Source organism: Vulpes vulpes, chromosome 2 (assembly GCF_048418805.1).
Source record: "Vulpes vulpes isolate BD-2025 chromosome 2, VulVul3, whole genome shotgun sequence".
Lineage (NCBI taxonomy): Eukaryota > Metazoa > Chordata > Mammalia > Carnivora > Canidae > Vulpes > Vulpes vulpes.
Window position 1 is genome coordinate 128,408,085 of NC_132781.1, and position 21,901 is coordinate 128,429,985.

At 35.5% G+C, this 21,901-nt stretch overlaps 1 protein-coding gene across 8 annotated transcripts in view; it reads left to right on the forward strand.

The window, feature by feature from the left end:
* Positions 1 to 21,901, forward strand: part of GPBP1 (GC-rich promoter binding protein 1) — a 71,987-nt gene that overhangs the window by 41,172 nt on the left and 8,914 nt on the right. For 4 of the 8 annotated variants that reach the window (XM_026018934.2, XM_026018925.2, XM_072749962.1 and 1 more), the window contains exons 4-11: positions 2,785 to 2,908; positions 3,035 to 3,258; positions 6,453 to 6,519; positions 7,574 to 7,633; positions 14,280 to 14,464; positions 15,071 to 15,211; positions 16,733 to 16,900; positions 17,300 to 17,487. In XM_026018934.2, the coding sequence (XP_025874719.1) occupies positions 2,785 to 2,908; positions 3,035 to 3,258; positions 6,453 to 6,519; positions 7,574 to 7,633; positions 14,280 to 14,464; positions 15,071 to 15,211; positions 16,733 to 16,900; positions 17,300 to 17,487 (1,157 nt within the window). The remainder of the gene's footprint in view (positions 1 to 2,784; positions 2,909 to 3,034; positions 3,259 to 6,452; positions 6,520 to 7,573; positions 7,634 to 14,279; positions 14,465 to 15,070; positions 15,212 to 16,732; positions 16,901 to 17,299; positions 17,488 to 21,901) is intronic. The other 4 variants (XM_072749963.1, XM_072749965.1, XM_026018941.2 and 1 more) reach the window with 1 other exon arrangement.

A 21,901-nucleotide genomic window follows, 5' to 3' on the forward strand; every position in this document is an offset into this window, starting at 1 on the left:
ATTTTGAGAGCTCAACAGTAGGGCAAGAGCCGTATTCCCTTTGAAAAAGGGATGTACATGTCAAGCACATGGCACTGCTGTACTGGGAAATAGCCTCTGAATATTTCACTACCCATCGAATTTTCCAACTACTATATCTCTGCTTTTTTTTTTTTTTTTTTCTTTCCTTCTGGGAGCCTGTAGTGTTTTTGCTAGACTACCTGAAAGGGGACAGGAATCACCTGTCATCTTGTGGTATTCCCTGAATGGAAGAATCTTGAGCATTTTCAGTACAAGCATGTAACATTAGTACCAAGCTAAGACACAACAAACAATAGTACGTTGAATTGGCTTAAAAGCCTCACCAGCAAGATCACCCTAATTTCTCTTTCCTGCTGCTGAATTTTGAAACTCCAAAATCAGTTAAATTGAGTCATTGGGGCACCTTATCTCAGTACAGGGCACAAACTAAGAAGTTTTGTACATGCACTTCAGGGTTAAAAATCAAGCTTACTGGAGATTACATGATTTCTTCATCAATGAATGTGGGAAAGTACAGGGTGGAGGAGAATATAACTCCTTTGGGGATTGCATGGATGGTTTGTAAACTTACTGTTTCTCTTCTGATTCTTCCACCCAAGGTTGGTGTTGCTTCCTACTCTGTGTACCTTCTGGCTTCAGCAGACTGCCAGGATGGGGTCTTTCCTTTGCCATGCACTGCACTGACATGTCTCTGCCCACATTCATCAATATCTTCAGCAACCCCTACTTTCTGTTGTCTCCTCATGGGAGTGGGTAGATCATGAATTGTGCATGTGTGTCTAGCAGAGCTATAAAAGTTTGTTCCCTTCTTAAACACCAGCATACTAGACATTCTCATTACCAGCATACTAGACATTCTCACTAAAGCTGCTGAGGTTGATATAGTGTGGAAGAGAAAGGGACCAGGAAGTACAAAGCACACAGAACACTTCCACTACAGGAAACTAGGTTCTGCATTTATTTTGTTTCCAAGTAGGCTGTAACCTTAAATTTTCTTTTAATGGGTTTTTATTCTTTCTAAAACTGTATCCTCATTGTTGGCATCAAGTGTTTCATCTTTGGAGTTACCTTGACTCAGCAGCCACAGCAGTATTGTTGCGTTTCAGGTGGGACCCCGTTGTCGTAATAAGAAATCCAATCATCCTACTTGGGAGAGTTAAATAACCTAAAGCACCGTTTGGGCACCTTGTTTCAGTTCTGCCCTTTGCCAGTTAGCTGCTAAGCACATTGAGGGACCCTTGCTTCCACCTATCACTTGGATGACAGCACTTGCTGCCAAAATCTTGAGAGTCTTTGTTTACACCTTAATGTGGCCTGGAGACCCTTGTATTTGTTTTTTTTTCCAGTAAATTTAGGTTCTGTTAGCATTACATCCTAATCACCAGAACTGTTAGGGGTCTGTGAATGGTTTGCTTTTTTAACCCTACTTGGAGGCTACTGTGGTAATGTGTTAGTGTTTCATGTATGCTGGCTGAAGGTATGAGACAAGGAGACTATCTTTCATGGTGCAATATGTAGCATGAGGCTGAGGCTGGGGGCAATAGGGGGGAAGCACCAGTAAGTCCTGCAGTGACACTGTGGAAGGGGACTAGTGGCTGACGTGGGTATGTGCACTGGGTTTACATTGCAAATGAAGAACACTGCTCATTGTCCTAGAGGCAGTTGTAACGTAAGTCTAGTCGAGAGAAATGGTCAGGGCAGTTTATTATTTTATTTTATATTTTTAAAATTTTTATTTATTTATTCATGAGAGACACACAGAGAAGCAGGCCCCATGCAGAGAGCCCGACACGGGACTCCATCCCGGGTCCACAGGATCACGCCCCTGGCCGAAGGCGGCGCTAAACTGCTCAGCCACTGGGGCTTACCCGGTCAGGGAAGTTTAAAAAGGTTTTTGAAGTTTTGATTATGATCATAAGAGATTAATGGACTGATACGGGGAAGAACAGCAACTTTTATAAATAGGTGTGACTTTTTATGAGTTTTCATAGATTCCTAGTTTTTATTTTTATTTATTTTTTTAAAGATTTTATTTAGTTACTCATGAGACACAGAGAGAGAGAGAGAGAGAGAGGCAGAGACACAGGCAGAGGGAGAAACAGGCTCCATGCAGGGAGCCCGACGTGGGACTTGATCCTGGGTCCCCAGGATCAGGCCCTGGGCTGAAGGCAGCGCTAAACCGCTGAGCCACCAGGCTGCCCCTATAGATTCCTAGTTTTTAGAAATAGTTTTTATACGTTATTTTTTTCTTAAGATTTTATTCGTAAGTAATCCCTCCAGCCAACATGAGGCTTGAACTTAGAACCCTGAGTTCAAGAGTTGCAAGCCCCACAGACTGAGCCAGCTAGGTGCTTCTGTAATATTATTTTGATAATTTAAAAGAAAACCCAAACATTTGTTTTGGGGAAGAGGAATTTGGAAATAAGTCTGAAGACTTAGAATTTCAGCTTCATTTGTCATAACTAATGTATGATGGAGTATTCTATTTTGTTACATAAGAGAAGTACACTAAGTTTTGCCTTGTTTTCCTTAGAATAGTATTTTACTTTTAAAGTTTTTGGGTAAGTATATGTGGTTATTATACTCTTTCAGAATGGTTTCCATTAGACAAAATAGACCAATGGTGGAATCTATCTTAATAAGTTACCAGTTACCAAATATATTGAAAGTAACTACAGAATATTCTTAGCCATTTAGAATTCTTGGAAATAAATTGAGCCAGGTTTTATACATATGTTTACCTATGTGCTTATTTTGTTTCAGTCGTCATTAAATTTTGAGAAGCATTCTGAAAACTTTTCATGGACAGAAAATCGTTACGATGTGAATCGTCGACGACACAACTCTTCAGATGGCTTTGATTCTGGTATTGGACGTCCTAATGGAGGTAAAATTTGCTAAGAAATGAAAGTTTAAGGATAATTTTCTTGATCTTTTAAGAATGTTGATAGTGATTGAATATTTAAACAGAACTATCTTTAAATTTATAATACTTTACCATTATTAAATAAAGGTAATTTTGGAAGGAAAGAAAAAAATGGATGGCGGATGCATGGAAGAAATGGTACTGAAAACATAAATCATCGAGGGGGATACCATGGTGGAAGTTCCCGTTCTCGTAGCAGTATTTTCCATTCTGGAAAAAGCCAAGGACTACATGAAAACAGCATACCTGACAATGAAACAGGGAGGAAAGAAGACAAGAGAGAACGCAAGCAGTTTGAGGCTGAGGATTTTGTAAGTTTCTAATAATTTTAATACAACTGAGGTTTTGACAAGTGCCATTTTACCATCAAGGCTTTCTCTCTCTCTCTCTCTTTTTAAGATTTTACTTATTTATTCATGGGGGTGGGGGCAGAGAGAGAGGCAGAGGGAGAAGCAGGCTTCCATTGCAGGGAGCCCGACATGGGACTCGACCCAGGTCTCCAGGATCAGGCCCTGGGCTGAAGGTGGTGCTAAACCACTGAGCCACCCAGGCTGCCTGCATCAAGGCTTTCTCATGAGATTTTATCACTATGGTTCGTTTTCTATAGAAATCAGACCTGACAGGTTTAATTATTTTTTTAATGTTTTTTTTAAAGATTTATTTTTTTATTTTAGAGAGTGCACAAGCCTGCTTGAATGGGAGCAGGAGGATGGGCAAAGGAAGAGGGAGAGAATCTCAAGCAGACTCCCTGTTGACTACAGAGCCCTACTCAGGACTTAATCTCATGGGATAATTATCTGAGCCAAAATCAAGAGTCAGATACTCAACCCACTGAGCCTTGTGTTTCATGTCTGGTAGTTTATTTTTCTGTATATGCTCATTTTTCATTCTGTACATATTTGAGTGGTTGTCGGTAGATGGGACAAGATAGGAAGGTCCTTACTCTCATTGAGTTTCTATTCTATTTAGATGCATTATTGATGTAAAAAGTACTATTTTGCAAGAGAACTTAGACAAGGTGACTTGATGGTTACTTTGGGAGGTCAGGAGAGGTTTCCCTAGGAAGTGACATTTAATTTGGGACCTACTTTGGTTTAGAGGTGAGCTTTGTTAAACCTGGAAGGAAGAGGGCAGCCCGGGTGGCCCAGCGGTTTAGTGCTGCCTTCAGCCCAGGGTGTGATCCTGGAGACCCAGGATCAAGTCCCACGTTGGGCTCCCTGCATGGAGCATGCTTCTCCCTCTGCCTGTGTCTCTGCCTCTCTTTCTCTCATGAATTAAAAAAAAAAAAAAAAAAAAAAGGAAGGAAGGAAGAGGGGAAGGCCTCTAACTAAGGTTAGAAGTGAGCTAAGGCCTCTAAGGTTAGAGGTGAGCTTGTAATGTTTAAGGGATAAAAAGGTCAGTATGGGTAGTGACTATTAAACCAGGTTAGAGAGGTTGCAAGGGGTTTTGATTGAATAGGACTTTGGCAGATAAAGGTAAATAATCTTGAATTATTTAAACCTTTAAATTCAGTCTAATTACAGATGTAGTAGGAGGAAGCCCCTTTGGAGGAAAGTCATGTGATCTCATTTAAATTATATTTATTTTAAAAGATTTTATTCATAAGAGACACAGAGAGAGAAAGGGTGAGGGGCAGAGACATAGGCAGAGGGAGAAGCAGGCTCCCGAAAGGAGCCCAATGTGGGACTCAATCCTGGATTCTGGGATCATGCCCTGAGCAATGGCATACGCTCAGCTGCTGAGCCACCCAGGCGTCCTTCATTTAAAAAATTTTTTTAGAAGACTATTTCAGTTGGATCTTGAATGGATTACAGTGAGAGGAGGGAGACCAGCTAGGAAGCAGTTGTTGTAGTTCCAGAGAAAACAATGGCTTAAACTGGGTAGCTATGATTAGTGAAGATAATGTTTTGGGTATGGTTTAATGGTAAATTGGGTGGAAGTGAGTCAAAGGGTTTGATTGGATTTAGGGCAGGGGAGTGGTGAGAAGAAAGAGAAGAACAAAATATTACTCTTAGGTCCTGTAACGAAGTAACTTTGTAATTGCTATGCCTTCCCACTTTAGTGGTTCATTTTTTCCACTTACTAGTTGCCATAAAATGGAATTTTTGTAATACAAGTAAGTTAGTAATGATAATAGTATGATTTCATAGTGTTGTAGGGTTAAATGAGTAATGCAGTAAATCACTTAAAAACAGGGTCTTGACACATAGCAAGCACTCAATAAAACCTTGTTGCTATTGTTATTGTCTCAACCCCCCACCGAGTTGGCCTAGCCCTGTTAGAAATCACCTATAGCCTCCACCAAAGTCTTCTGACGTCCTATTTAGTTGGTATCAAGAAATCATACTGGTACACATTACATACTCTTGTGTGTGTGTGTGTGTGTGTGTGTGTGTGTGTGTGTGTTGGGGGGGGGACTTCACAGTAACGTCAGTATAGTGTTAAGAGTTCACTTTTGTGGGTAAGTAAAATACATGAGGATTTCTTTTATTCAGCATGTTAAGTACCTTTAAGGTATACTGTGTTGCTAGGTAATATGGAAAATATCTGACTGGAAATTTAGGATCTTAAAACTTAGCTTTAGAATACACATTCAATGCTGAACTCAATTTTCTTTTTAATATCCTGTGAATCACTTGTTGAAATAAAAATTTGTACTTTGCTTGGAGAATGTGTGTGTTAATTCATGTAGCAATGAAAACCTGACAACTGTTGGGGAGTAGTCTGACTCTTCTCTTCTTTGCTCTTGACCTTAGGCTGAAAGAGTAATTTTTCCAGTTGGTACAAAGACCACATTGCCTTGAGTTTGCTGTGGTTTTTCTTTTTTTAAATTCACATATTATCCTCAGATAGTTGAGGATAAAAATATTTAAAGATTATTTCTGTGTTTTCCTTCTAGAAGTGAGAATAGACAGTAACCATTTTGATTGTTAGAGTGAGCTGAAAGTAAGGTTTATGAATAGTCTTTAATAGTTGATTGTATCATGCCAGGTTTTTTCTGTGTGTGTACATATATATACACACATATACATATACATATACATATACATATACATATACATATACGTGTGTGTGTATATATATTTTTTAGATTTTATTTATTCCCTGAGAGACACAGAGAGCGTCCCATGCAGGACTCGATCCCAGGACCCTGGGATCACGACCCGAGCCAAAGGCAGACTCTCCACCACTGAGCTACCCAGGCATCCTTGTATTATTATTTTTTAATTAATTTATTTGAAAGCTTGAGAGTTGTGTGCCTGTGGAAGGGAAAGGCGGGGGCAGGGAGAGAATCTCAAGCATACTCCTCACTGACTGCTGAGCCCCACATAGGGCTCCATCCTACAAGTCATGAGATCATGACCTAAGCTAAAACTGAGTCTGCTCAGCTGAGCCACCGAGGTGCCCCTTCAGTGTGGTTTTGAGATTACTTTAGAAAAGGCTTATTTTTTAAAAATGTGAGCAGTGTTAACATTTGTTTTATTTTTATTCCAATTTCTTTCAGCCATCTTTAAATCCTGAATATGAGAGAGAACCAAATCAGAATAAATCTTTAGCTGCAGGTGTATGGGGTAAGTAATTTTAAATCTATCTTTGAGGGGCATAAAATGTTATTTGTAGATTTCCCTTTTTTGTGTGTGTTTTTAAAAATAAACAGGCTAGAATTAAACTTTTTAAAAAGATGTTTTTGAGTGCTCAGCTACATATAAAGGTAGCACTTATCTTTTAAAAACAGGATACCAGGGATGGGAGAGTTTGATTTGAAATACTTGATTTGCACATATAAGTACATTAAGTATACTCCTGAGTTTTGTTTGTTTGTTAATGGTTGTAAGTTAATGTAATTGAATCAATGTCATTTCAAGAGCAGCCTGATAATCTAAGGAAACAAAAACTTAGTTTAATTTTTCACAGTTGGAAACTTAGTTAACTGAAAACTAAGTACTTCTAATCATCATATGACATAAAATTAATCTTTTTACGTATGAAAATGGTTATACATAAAGAGTGTTAAATAATTGTATAAATTTGCCTATGAAACTAATCTATGATTGAAATTATTTGCCTTTTTGATTGTCAAAGCTTAATGACATTTTTGGGTAATAACTCCCTTTTCATTAAAACTGCTGAGTTTAATTTGATAGCATCTTACAGAAGATTAAACTGCACTCATATTACAAATCAGACAGCTTCTTAAAGATTCAAGTGAAGTTTAAAATAATGGAAAAAATTTAAATGTGAAGATTTGATATCTGAAAAATAAATTTACTTATTTGATGCCAAATTCAAAGGTGATGAATCCACTTTGGAACTTAAACACATGTTCATTTGTATTTTCCTATTGAAAATTATCAGCTTACCAAAAGAAAAGGATTGTGGCTTGTGACACCATACTAGTCCTAATGACAAAGGCATTATTTTAAACTTTGCCACTTCCTGTGCTGTTCTTTATTGTATTTATGGGGTTGATACTCTGGGGAATTATTTTGTTTTCTTTTGATCTCCCGATTTATTTAAGGGCTTTTTAAGGGTGGGGGTGGGGGTGGTCAGACACTTTTGTTAGAACCATGTGAATGGCATTGTTTTTTCTGTATTGCAAATTAGTATTTCTACCACTCTCCCCAGGCCTACACGCCCAGACACACACATACCCAACCAAAAAAATCTCCCAAGCTCCTCTCTTAGGTATGTTTCCTTATTATTCAGTTTTTCTGGGAACAGCTGATTGCATAAGAATATAGAACCACCTGGAAGGTGTTAAATAGAATCTCTAAGAAATTAGGAATAATTTGGATTTGACTAGAATGAAAGTAAATTAAAAAATCAATGTCAGTGAGCATTTGTCATATAAAACTACCTATAGATACTATTGGTACTGATCCTTGGTTAATTTAATAATTTTAGAGATGATTTAAAGGCAAATACATTTTTGAAACTATGAGAATAAAATGTATTAATATAAAGATTTTGGTTCTACTGTTTCAGGGTTGGTCTAAGGATTTTGAGCACTAGTTGAAAAGATGTTTAAAAGGAAGATGTACTCTTTACTGTGCCTTAGGTAAACTAAGAAGTGTGTCTGCATTAGAAAAAAGAAAATGGTTAATTGTGGTTTGATTAACTGTTAAATTCCCAGTACTTCTCATAGGAATACAATGAAGCTTTCATTGTATTACACTTCACTATTCCTTTCTCACCTTCCCCCCCTGGGTTCCCAAATACTGTTTTCCCCATTGCAACATTTAAAATAGCAATGTTCCTGAGGAAGACATGAGAGAATTTTAGGAAAGACTTCAATAGAACTTATCTAGTGCTACTTCCTTCCAGGTAAGTAAAAATTTAATAACGGGAATGTAATATGTATTAAAAAAACAAACAAACTAGTTTGTCCCTGAAACTATCCTTTTGTAGATCAGAAATTGCAAGAGTCTAAACATAATATCCCAGCTAAAAATAATACCTTGAGGGAAAGTAATTACACTGTTTAAAATACAGTTACATAAGTTTAATTCTACTTAGAACTTAATTAGTTTTGGAAACACCTTCATGTAGCTTTTATCATGTCTTTATTGTTTTGATCTTAGGATCGCTTTTTGAATGCCTACGAGTAATACTAAATCTATCCCTAGATCCTTAATAATTTAAAATTAAAAGAAAAGTTAAAGGTACTTGAGTGTGCCTGTGACAGTTGTAAAATATTGTTATGTAATTTTTTGGGATGTGAGAAAGAAAAAAAAATGTGTTTCTATGCTACTCGAGACGTGATTAATGACTGTTCATTTGTGTGTTTTCAGAAGTCCTACTGGCTGTTTTTGTGTCGATGAATTATGTCAGCAATATATTATTGGCAGAGGCTAACATTTAGTACTTAAAATGCTAAATAGTGAAAATTTCATTCACTAGTAATTAAGCATAATCTTTCAGCTCAGCATTTATTTTTGTGTCTATTTCTTGATAACTTGATGGACTTTTCTGATTTTTTGCTCATATCTGATTATACTAAAAAGCATTGAGGTTCATTTTTAAGATTTTGTTTATCTTTCTAAAAGCAAATTAGTGACTATTTCTTAAAGGTGGGTTATTTTCTAGAGAATTCCAGTGATACTAGCCAAAAGTATACAGATGGGTGACAAGATTGCATGGAGTTAGATGAAAACCAGTTTTTTAAAAAATGAACTTTGTAAATAGAATTTAAGAGAAAGGAATAATCTTTATTGAATTTCTTTGTAAAAGCATTGTTGGTAGTTTATACATAGAAAAGACTCAACTTTCCTTCAATATCTTATGTGAAAATAATCGTTAAAATAACAACAAGAAGGTATTGCAACATATGTTCAAGTTGAGAAGGGAAAATTAATAGGACTTTATTAGGCAACCTGACAGAAGTAAATTGGACTCTAATGGATTAGAGTTAGAAGTTTTATTTATTCATCATGTAAATTGTTTCAGAAGTTTTGAGTAATGTAGGGGACCTTGTTAAAAACACCATACATACCCTTACTTTTGACATAAACTATTAAGTTAGTGAAACTCATTTGTTTAAAACTCCTACTACATTAAATTAAAGCGAAAGCCAAAAAGATGTAAGTAGCATCAATTTATGTAAATTAGAAACTCTAATTTTCTGCATTAAAATTAGTGTTCACAGTAGGAATTTTTTTTAATTGCTGTGGTACAGATTGAGTTTGATATTTGTGTATTACTGTGTTTTATGTGACTAAATTTCCTTTTCAAATTAGTGTGAAAATTTAATTCACATGTAGTTAACCCTTTGGCTATAATGCTATTGTTCACACATTCAGGTTGCCTCTTCTATCAAGATGATAACCTTAATCAGTAATTTGGCATCAGAAAACAGTGGACTTTGACTTCATTTGATAGTGTACACTTACAGGCTTCTCATTCTGAACAGTTATAGGCTTCTTGTATTTTTAGTTGGGGATAGCAAACATTTTGAAGTACTTGGCCTAGCTATACTTTAATTCTGTTTTGTCCGCTGGTATAATAATGTAGTGGTTAAAGGTATTTGCTTTGGAATCAGACCTGGGTCTAAACTTTAGGTCTTTTACCTAATGGTTATTTAGACTTTGGGCAGATGACTTAATCTGAGTGAATTTTCTGTGAGATGAGAATGTTTACAATAATTATAATGAGAAAAAAGCGTTGTTAATAATAAATTGTGTAAGAGGTTTAAATTGTGTAAAGTTGATCTGCTGTGTAAAATCTTTGATCACATTACAGGTATGTAATGAATATTAACTACATTATGATCAAATCTAGTAAGCAGTACATATTCTAGTAGATTTATTAAAAAAAACAAAAAATTTCTAAGTGAGAGATCAAAGAATAAAGCAGTAAGTGACTGAAACAAAATATTTACGAGACACCTATATGGAGAGTATAGTGAAAGACAAAGAGGATGAAAAATTGAGATGCCTGCTCTTAACCATACATGTTACCAAATTACTTTGTATTATAGATGGCACTATTTTATTTTTACATTTTTAAAAAGATTTAATTTATTCACGAGACACGCAGAGACAGCAGAGAATAGGCAGAGGGAGAAGCAGGCTCCACGCAGTGAACCTGAGCCAAAAGCAGACACTCAACCACTGAGCCACCCAGGTGCCCCAAGGTGGCACTATTTTAATTCCGATTTTTTTCTCCAAAGAATTGAACTAGTCCTCTTCCCACCATTGAATTTGTATTTAAGGAAAAAATTTAAGATTACATATAATTTTTTACACCCCTAAAACTTAGTACTAATAGTTATTGTTGACTGGAAGCTTTACTGATAATATGGTCAATTAACACGTATTTTGTATATTGCATGTATTAGATATTCTTACAATGAAGTAAGCTAAAGAAAATACTAAAACTGTAAGGAAGAGAAAATATATTTACAATATTACACTGTATTTGTCAGAAAAAAACTGCATATAGGTGGACTGGTGCAGTTCAAACCTTGTTATTCAGGGTCAACTGTAATATAAAGTGAATATGAATAACTCAGGTTTGGTAATTAGTGCTGCCATTATCCTTTACATTGCTGTTATGTAATCATTGCTATTAAGAACACTGTTTTTATTTTTATTTTTTTTAAGGTTTTGATTTATTTTGAGAGAGAGAATGAACGTGCAAGTAGGGAGAAGGGCAGAGGGAGGAGAGAATCTCCAGCTGACTCCATGCTGAGTTGCAGAGCCTGACGTGGGGTTCGATTTCATGACCCTGAGATCATGACCTGAGATGAAATCAAGGGTTGGATGCTTAACTCAGCCATCCTGGCGCCCCACTTTGTTTTTAAATGGGCAGGTTTATGTGGTATATTCAGGGCAGTTGTATAGGACATAAGTTAGTCTCTTTTATGTTTATTTCTGTCAGTGTTTCTCATTTTCTATAATGTAAATCAACCTAAAATTTGATATAATATTGAAATATTGGGAGTGTATTTTAGTGGGGGATAGTCTGACTTTTTTAGGCATTTCTAGTATTTTTGAAAAAACATTTCATAGTAACTGTGACAGGAACTATTGTTTTTAATTTTATAGTAAGATAAATTCATATGATTGGAGCAAGATTCTGTAAATTTGGTACAAAGTACATGTTTCTTAAACTCTACTATAAGAATTGAATATGAATGCCTAATCAGTGCATTAGCACTATGTCTGCTTCTCTTTCCTTGCAAACCATATCATCTTCCTTTGGGTACCTTTATTTTACATTGCTCTTGTCTTTTTTTTTTTTTTTTTTAAGATTTTATTTATTTTACAAGGAGAGTGCACACAGGTATGTGTGCTCACAAGTAGGCAGAGGAAGAGGGAGAAGCAAACTCCCATGCTGAGCAAAGAGCCCGATTCGGGGCTTGAACCCAGGACTCTGGGATCATGACCTGAGCCGAAGGCAGATGGTTAACTAAGCTACCCAGGCTCCCTGCTACTTAGCCTTTTATAATTTATTTCTTAGGCTTCTTTCTTTCTTTCTTTCTTTCTTTTTTTTAATTCTTCACATCTGTGGAAGCTTGAATCCACTACTATGAGATCCAGTGTTGCGTGCTCTACTGAGCCAGCTGACATCCCTTCACCTTTTTTAGAGTATTCTCTCTTTGCCCTGAAGGCCGTTTTGAGGAAGAAGCCAGAATATTTCTTGCTCTAGATGTCTAAGAATCAAATTTTAGGAAAGTGAACTTTGTAGTCACGAACTATGTTGAGGCTTACAGATAAAATATGTTTGCTTATCCTTTTCTATCTTTTAATTTTGATTGTTTATGCACAATAATTTCTTGTTAATTTTTTGTTCTTGTACCTCAGCCTTCTATGTGGGACCATTCTACTTCTTGCAGTACCTTGTTTAAAATTTCCTTCAGTAGGAATCTTTTCTTAGTGATTGATCTTTGAAAAGTTTCACTTCTGCCCTCTTCCATATATGGTTTTTTCGAGTCCCATTTATAATCCAAGATTCTATAGGGTAAATTAATCCCATCTTCAGCTGTTAGGTTCCTTTGTGGGTACTCTAAAGTTTTTTTCTTTACTACTTTTTCTAAAAATGTGGGTTGACATGACTCCTTCCAGATGACCCTTTTCCTGTTGTATTTGTTTTCTTCTTATAGTGACTTTAACGTAAGGACCTACTATAAGGTAAAGAAGAGATGAGCTTGTGTGCTTAATGGGCCTCGTTGAACTAGAAGTGCCTATGAGTCATGTTTGAACTCCTTTAATTGTGATGTACTGATAGAAATGTCCTCTGTTTCAACACTTGAATTCCTCCGGGACCTTGCAATGCTTAGTACCTTTTCTCAGTACCAATCTGATTCTTGAGTTTCATTTAATTTAGAGTCTGAGTACCAGGCTGTTAAGATTTTCTCTTACATTTTAATTTTTAGAATTGCTAATTTAAATCTTTTTTTTTCACAATTTTACTCACACATTTACATCATCTGTTTACCAGAATAATTTACAAAACTTAAATTGTTGAGTGCTATTTCTAGTGTTCTACAATTCACCTGCATTTGAGATCTTTATTCTTAATTTTTGTTTTGTTGACTTAATTGTGTAGGTTCTTTAGAAAAGCTATGTATTACTGATTTAATTTCTGTGTTGTGTGCCTGAAGATTTCTTCCTTAGCCCTTAAGACCCTCAAGAAGTTGAAATGTTTGCCTTAGTAGTTGAGCCATCTGTTTATTAACTTTTAGGAATATTGCTCAGTTTACTTTAGGTCCTTGTTCTTTCGTACTTTACCATTAAAATAAATGAAGCATCATACCAGCTCTATATTTTGAGGAGTTTGAAGCTCATATGAACTTTGAGAGTACCTTCGTATCCCTACAAATCCTTGTTTAGTTTTTAAAATGGTCCATAGGAAGTTTGGTTTGGTTTGTTTGAAGTGAGGCATCCTCACAAACATGTAGACAACTCGGCATCTCACAGGATCTTATCTTATTTCATACACAGTGCTAATTTTGTTTTAGATTTTCTGAGTTTTCTCTCATTTCTTTTACCCTAAGCTCTCCAATTATGATGAAACTGATACTTTGAGATTTTTTCGAAGGGAAGAAAGACATTTTATCACAATAATTGTGAACAAGCTCACGTGTAATACTGCACTAAATTCTAGGAGTGTGTAGAAACTAAACTCAGTTTTTTTCATGTTTTAACAACTGCAGTTGGTCTTGAGAAGAAAGCTTTCCAGTTGTTGTTGCTAGTACTATCTTCAGAGTTCTTAGCCCTGTAGCTCTTGTATAATGCCTTCATTGTAGTTAGATGGGCAATGAGTATTTGACTTGGTATTGTGAAAATAGAATCCTGTTTTCTGCTAGTCATAACTTCAGGGAGAAATTTAAAAATAAAGGGACTATATAGTTCTTTGTTTATTGGTGATAACTTTTTAAGTGAGATAAAAAGAATGAGAATGGGTTAGGAAAAATGTCTTTTTAAGGAGAAGGCAAAAATATAATGTACTCTATATTCTGAGCATTAGGTGCAATTAGGGTGAAGTTTGCATTTAAAAAAAATAAAAAATAAAAATATGCTGAGAGTGTAAGTTAATCTTGAATTGGTCTTAGTTAACATTCTAGGCCACTAGTGAGCTGAAATCATCTGTATTACTTGACATTGCTCAATTCTTGCTATATTTTTAATTATGTTGTAGCTTTATTTCTGAAGCAGGAAGCTCATGCTTATAGCTTATATAGCTCATGCTTATATAGCTTAATTATTTTACCCTGGAAGCAGCTATTATTCTTAAACATAAGGTTTGGAATATGCTGCTTTTTTGGTGGTTTAATTTTTTGCTAAAATATAAACTGTATGTAACCCTTGCTCGTGCTTTATTTATGCAGAGTATCCTCCGAATCCTAAATCTAGAGCTCCAAGGATGCTGGTCATTAAGAAAGGTAATACAAAAGACTTACAGCTATCTGGATTCCCAGTGGTAGGAAATCTTCAGTCACAGCCAGTTAAGAACGGGACTGGTCCAAGTGTTTATAAAGGCTTAGTCCCTAAACCTGCTGCTCCACCTACAAAAGTAAGTTCTACATTTTTAAAAATGCAAGTTTTAAGTTGGTACCAATTAAGTTACTTCAGGAAAAGAATGTTAAAAATTTTACACCAAAGTGTGGGGGTGGGGGGTTGTTGGTGGGTACTGACTTTTAAGTGCAAAGACTTGGCTCACTGTATGTCATTAATTTTAATTATTTTTTAGATGCTGTGTGTGTTTGTCCATGTATGTTTTATCTTCTTTTAATAGCAAATGAAATCTAAAATTTTGTTTTCCCAGATGGATCTATGATATATTTGCTCAATAATATATAGTGCTGTTTCCTTGGTGTTCACTTTTAGGTTTTTGGAGCTCCTACTTGTATTTTCTTGATAGTAGGCAAAGTAAATCTAACTTTAGATTAATAAAACTTTGAAAAAATAGCATAGTAGTCAGATATTTTTATCTGAATATGAAGCTTTGGTTTGATTTGTAGAAAGAGAAATAAGTAGGAATGATTAAAATACATTACAAAAAATGATTGTCTTTATGAGTCTCATAGTAGTCATCTTTATTTTATAGGGTTCACTTTTTCCTCTGTGTTCCAGATGATCTGTTTTCGATACACATTAATACTTGCATATTTTTCTTTAGCCCACACAATGGAAAAGCCAAACTAAAGAAAATAAAGTTGGGACTTCTTTCCCTCATGAGTCTACATACGGTGTTGGCAACTTCAATGCTTTTAAATCAACTGCCAAGAATTTTACTCCATCAACAACTTCAGTGAAAGAGGTATGTCATTTAAAATTATTCCTGAGGAATGCAACATATCTTAATCATGATAATTTAATTAACTGAGCAAAGGGCATAGATACATTAAATGAGTACATTTAAATGAGATATTTCAGTTTTTTCAGAATACTTGATTCAAATACTTAGCTTGCTAATGCTAATCATTTTTGCACTTTAAGAATAATTTAAGTATTTTTTATTTATTTAATTTTTAAAAGGTTTTATTTATTTATTCATGAGAGGCAGAGACACAGGCAGAGGGAGAAGCAGACTCCATGCAGGGGAGTCTGATGTGGTACTCAATCCCAGGACTCCAGGATCACGCCCTGGGCTGAAGGCAGGCATTAAACCACTGACCACCCAGAGATCGCCAATTTAAGTATTTTTAAACAAAATCCCCAAGTATCTTAAAATGTAGAGAAACTAATACAAATACCTAGTTACCAATCAGCTATAAGTAAAAATTTTTAAGAAAAGAATGATGACAGTTGCAACTTTGCCATATGTGATAGAGTTACACTATGCTCTAAGATTGAACCTTGACTAAAAAAAGGAAGATTTGTATTATATAATCTTCCTTTGGGGATGATTAGTGTTAACACTCAAGGGGCCAGAGAGGAGGAGAAGAGGAAGAATGCATATTATTATTTTATGGACTTTGCTTTTGGTAGCTTAAGTTTTTTTTTTTTTTTTGTCATTTGACCAAGTTTCTGAAGCTTCTAGATCAGGGAGTTCCATGATTAGTTCAGGGTCAAAGGCATTTGTTTCTATGTTGCTACACTGGAAATTGCTCTGTGTACTGTATTGGAACATCATAGCCCCTCATTTTACTGGTTTTTAGTAATAGAAATTTAGAACTGGGATGAAAGGACCAGCATTCTCAGTTGGTATTATGGCTTAGATTCCTTATAGTCTATAGACATTTATTGGCAACACTTTGGCATTATGGTAGTTTTCCATAGATAAAAATCTCTAACATGGAGTTTTAATATTCTATTTTCTACTGTGTTCCACTGTCAAAACAAAATAAAAAAAGGACTCTAGTACATTTCCCTCCCCATCTCCTTCCAGCCCTACCACAAACATTTTCCTTCATGAAATCCTACTTGATAAACTCTCTGTATCTGTGTGTATATAATTATAAAATAGATCTTATTAGAGTTGTTATTAGGACCTTAGAATTCTGTGGGACACAGTTTTAAAAACCACTCCAATATGTATTATAGGCATATTTAAGTAGCTTTAGAATGGATTTTACGAAATTATTTAAACTCTCAGTTTAGAACAGTGGTTGTTAGTAGTGCCAGACCTTAATTGTTATATGGGATTAAAAAAAAAGAATTAAAAAAAATTCTTTTGTTTACTTATTCAGTGGGATAAACTTATACAAGTATAGAGGAAAATAGGCTTTAAAATCAATTTTGTATTGTGAATAGGGTAAAATAGGAAGTTGTAGTAGTTAAACTTTATATCGATATTCTTTATCTCTGTATTTATTACTATTTCTGAATTTTTTCTTAGTGTAATCGCTCAAATTCCTCTTCACCTGTTGACAAACTTAATCAGCAGCCTCGTCTAACCAAACTGACACGTATGCGCACTGATAAGAAGAGTGAATTTTTGAAAGCATTGAAAAGGGACAGAGTAGAAGAGGAACATGAAGATGAAAGTCATGCTGGCTCAGAGAAGGTAATTGAACTAGCAGTAATTCTTGGTTTGACATTAACATGTCATTGAAATATTTGGTCAGATATCACTCAAGACCTTTGAATAAACTTTAATCAAAATAGTCATCTCTCTGAAAGCAAGCTAGTTTACTGTATGTATAAAGAAGGACTTCTTTTCTGAAGTAGATTTTTCTCATTTCTGTCTTGCCTGCCTTCATCCTTTTGATTTGCCTTTGTTGAATAAATGTGAAGACATAGAGTCAGAAAACTGTGGGTATTCTTCACAGCTTACTTTTATATTTTCTGAGAATATCTCCTGAATTTAATGACTATAATATTTATGTATTATCTGGAATCTATTAAAGTTTTCAACAGATGTAATCTCTAACTCCTTTTTCTTTTTTAACTTCCTACAAATCAGGATGATGATTCATTTAACTTGCATAACAGCAATAGTACTCATCAAGAAAGGGATATAAACCGAAATTTTGATGAAAATGAAATTCCACAGGAGAATGGCAATGCCTCAGTAATTTCCCAGCAGATCATTCGGTCTTCAACCTTCCCACAAACTGATGTTCTTTCAAGTTCACTTGAGGCAGAACACAGGTTAGTGTTCATTTTTACTTTTTTCTTAGCATTTTTTACATCCAGGGTTTTGATGTTATTATAGAATTGTGACTTATTTGAAGTTCTTTTGACCTGTTTACCAAATTTCCTCGATCTTACATGTAGAGTTACATGATTTTTGATACATTCAAAGCTGTGCAACTGACATCACATTCTGATTTTACAGCATTTCTGTCTCCCCTAGAAGAAGCCCTGTGCTCATTTGCGTTTAATTTCTCATTTTTCCTCTATGTCCTAGGTAACTACTTGTCTACTTTCTTGATAGTTTTGCCTTTGCTGGATATTTTAGGTAAATAGAATCATATATTGGTGTTTTATGCCTGGCTTCTTTCACTTAGCATAATGCTTTCAAGATTCATGTTGTATCGTGTGTCACTATTTTGTATATCTTTAGTGACAAGTATACGATATGGCTCTATCACATTTTGTTCATCAGTTTTGATGGGTATTGAGTTGTTTGTACTTGATGAGTATTCAGGATAATGGTACTATCTGAAAATTCCTGTACACGTTTTTGTATGGACATGTTTTTGGCATTTTGGGTGTGGGTAGTTTCAGGAGTGGAATTGCTGGGACATAAGCTCAACATTTTGAGACTTCAAACTATTTTCTAAAATGACTATACCATTTTACATTCTTATTAACAACATATGAAGGTTCCAGTTTCTCCCTATTCTTACTTAACCACTCTAATGTTGTTTGTGTTGAGTATCTTTTCAAGTACTTGTGCTTTTCAAGTACTTGTTCGCCATTTGTATGTCTTCTGTGAAGAAATACCTATTGAAATTCTTTGTCCATTATTAAATTGTATTATTTGTCTTACTGATTGTAAGAGTTCTGTATGTATTTTGAATATAGGTCCATAATTACATGATAATTGGCAGATATTTTTCCCCATTCTGAGTTTTTCACTTTTTCAGTGGTGCCTTTTGAAATGCAAAAACTTTAAATTTCGATAAAGTCATTTTATCATTTTTCCCCCTTTTATTCAGTTTTGCACATTTTGTGAATGTTCGCAGTATAGAGGTCCAAATTCATCCTTTTCCATATGGATATCCAGTTGTCTTACTATGTGATTTATTTTTTTATTGCAAGCTTTCAAGAGCACTTTATGCTTTCCATTATTGCAGTTTTTAAACACTTTTTAAATAGTGAAGTCTTAAGTGATTTAGTAGTCTAAGAATTGAAGAGTATTGAAGTCTAGTGTGAACTTTTAGGTTTTTTTCCTCCTATGATTCCCTAGGTAAGATAAGAACAGGTATTTTTTAAGAAATAAATGACTTACCCTTCATATGGTCTTGAAATAAACCACATAGTTCAACATTAGTAAATGAGGCATTTATGGGCTAAAGCTTAATTCCTTCTGATTTTTTGTCGTTTTAAGCAAGCAGATTTTTATTGAAGCTTAAATTGTGGTACAGAAATATACTTCAACTGATTTAACTCCCAACACCATGAAGGGAGAAATGATGGCACCAAAACTTACCTCTCTACTATGTATACTAGTATTAGATTACTATTCAGTCTGTAATCTTCATTTTTTTCTGTTACAGATTTTATTTGAGAGAGAGCTTAAGTGATGGGGATGGGGGTAGCAGAGGGGGAGAGAGAAGCAGACTCCCCACTGAGCAGGGAACCCATGGGGAGCTCGATCCCAGGACCATAAGATCATGATTTGAGCCAAAGGCAGACATTTAACCAACTGAGCCACCCAGGTGGCCCTGTAGTTTTCATTTTTATAGGCTTTTTCCCATACATATTTATGCAGTTTTTCAGTGTAACTACTAAAGCAATAAAATGCTAATATGTGTAGTTATATTGTCACATATCACTCTGTAATTGCCTTATGTAAATTGAGTTGTTCTTCTGTTAAAAATGTTTACATTGTTTAAGGCCAGGCTCAGTGTGGAGTGATATGTATATGTTAACAGCCTTGGTGGTTGACTTGACTTTCTGTTTTAGTTTAATGCCATTTCTCCTAGAACTTCATTTAATTCTAAGACAGTGGGGATGTAGGCTATACCTACCGTAGAATAACTTTTAAAATATTTAGATTAAAGACCTCTTTAAGTCTTTGTCTCTCAGGTCCAATTCATACATTATTCTTTATCTCCATAACGGTTTTTGCTCCCCTTTACCAAATGATGTGCTGCCCTTATTAAATGTAGCTGTAACTATTATATATGAGAATACAGGGATCCCTGGGTGGCGCAGCGGTTTGGCGCCTGCCTTTGGCCCAGGGCGCGATCCTGGAGACCCGGGATCGAATCCCACATCAGGCTCCCGGTGCATGGAGCCTGCTTCTTCCTCCGCCTGTGTCTCTGCCTCTCTCTCTCTCTCTCTGTGACTATCATAAATTAAAAAAAAAAAAAAAAAAAAAAAGAGAGAATACAGGCTTTTGTTTTAATTTTGTAATCTTCCTATACTAACTTGAACTTCTTTTTGCCTAAAATAATTTATTGGGTGGGTGATAAATGTGAATGTTCATTTGCTGAGAGTTAAAACTAGATTATTTTGAGCTAAGTTAACTAGGTAATATCTATAAATTTACTTATTTGGGCAAACTGTATTTTGTTTCTATGCATTTAGTATGAATGGATCAGTAACCACACTTTTTATTCCCACCCAAAGGGTAGAATTCCCTTTTACTTCATGCTGTAGTTACTGACTTGTAACTCTGATCGTAGGCCAAGTAATGGCTGCAGTGTTGTACAGTGCAGAAAATAGTAAACACTAATTCCTTTTTAAAAAGATAGGCAGAGGTAGACATTTTGGTATTTTCCCCCCATTATTCTAGTAGATCATCTTATATATCTCCTTTGGAGCTACGGTTCTGTAGTATGAATATAATTCATGAAACTTGTTTACCTATTAATTTGGGATCTCTCCCTGTGTTTTTGTTTGTTTTTTGTTTTACAAATGATGCTGCTGTGAGGCACCTGGGTGCCTCAGTTGGTTCAGTGTCTGACTCTTGATTTTGGCTTAGGTCATGATCTCAGGATTGTGAGGTCAAGCTCCTTGAGTTTTGTGCTTAGCAGGGAGTTGAAATTGTCTCGCCCTCTGCCCCTCCCCGTGCTTGTGCTCTCTCTCTCTCTCTCTCAGATATAGAAAATCTTAAAAAAAAAAAAAATAGTTCTGGTGTGAACATCCTTGTATTTATATATCCTTAAACATTTGTATAAATGTGTATAAAATAGACTACTGGGAATGAAGTTAAATGGTCAAATGGCACACATAATTAAAATAATCAGATTCTACCTGAAGATGTTTTTCCAGTTCCCATTCTCACCAATAATCATTTAAATATTTTTAGTCTGACAGTTAAGTCCTGTGCAGAGAAAAGAAATTATACAAACCAGATGTTCTAATGATTATAGTAAAAGAGGAATTGCCTTTTAAAGGAGATACAGGGGATCCCTGGGTGGCTCAGCGGTTTAGCGCCTGCCTTTGGCCCAGGGCATGATCCTGGGGACCCAGGATCAAGTCCCGTGTCGGGCTCCCTGCGTGGAGCCTGCTTCTCCCTCTGGCTGTGTCTCTGCCTCTCTCTCTTTCTCGGTGTCTCCCATGAATAAATGAATAAAATCTTAAAAAAAAAATTAAAGGAGGGACGCCTGAATGGCTCAGCAGTTGAGCGTCTGCCTTCAGCTCAGGGTGTGACTCTGGGGTCCCGGGATCAAGTTCCGCATCAGGCTCCTCACAGGAAGCCTGCTTCTCTCTCTGCCTGTGTCTCTGCCACTCTCTCACTCATGAATCAATAAATGAAATCTTAAAAAAATAAAATAAAGGAGATACAGCATAGGCAATAAAAGAATAAAGATAAATTTTTTACCTGTAGAAACTGTGTTAAGGCTGTAGTAAAAGTTGAAACTTAATGGTAAAGTTGGAACTTAGTATCTTTTTTGTTTTTGTATTTGCCTGCAGTATTTTGTAGCAAAAGGAAGTTGAGCCACACAGTTACATAGAAAATACTCACTCCAGTACCTGTAATGAATGATTTAACTTTATTAGTTCTTCATCTGCAGACATAGTAATGTAGAAAGCATTTTGGTGTTTTCTTGTTTGATTCATGAAGATGTGGGGAAGAGAGATTTGCCATTCTATACCTCAATAGAGTGTGATCTTCTTCAGGTGACTTACTAATGGGAGAAAATGGAGAGAATAGGAATTCAGAACTAAGCCACATAGAGCAAGAAGAGAAGTTCCAAAATTGGGATAAACTCTAGGGGGGTTTGTAGGGAACCCATAGTGCATAACGAGATTAACAGTGATGACTACCTGAATGAATATTTCACTTTGTACGTCATCATCCTTTTTTTTTTTAAGTCTTTATATTATATTATTTTGTGGAAATGTTGCACATGCTAAAAAAGATCCCAAGTCAATAAAAAAAGGA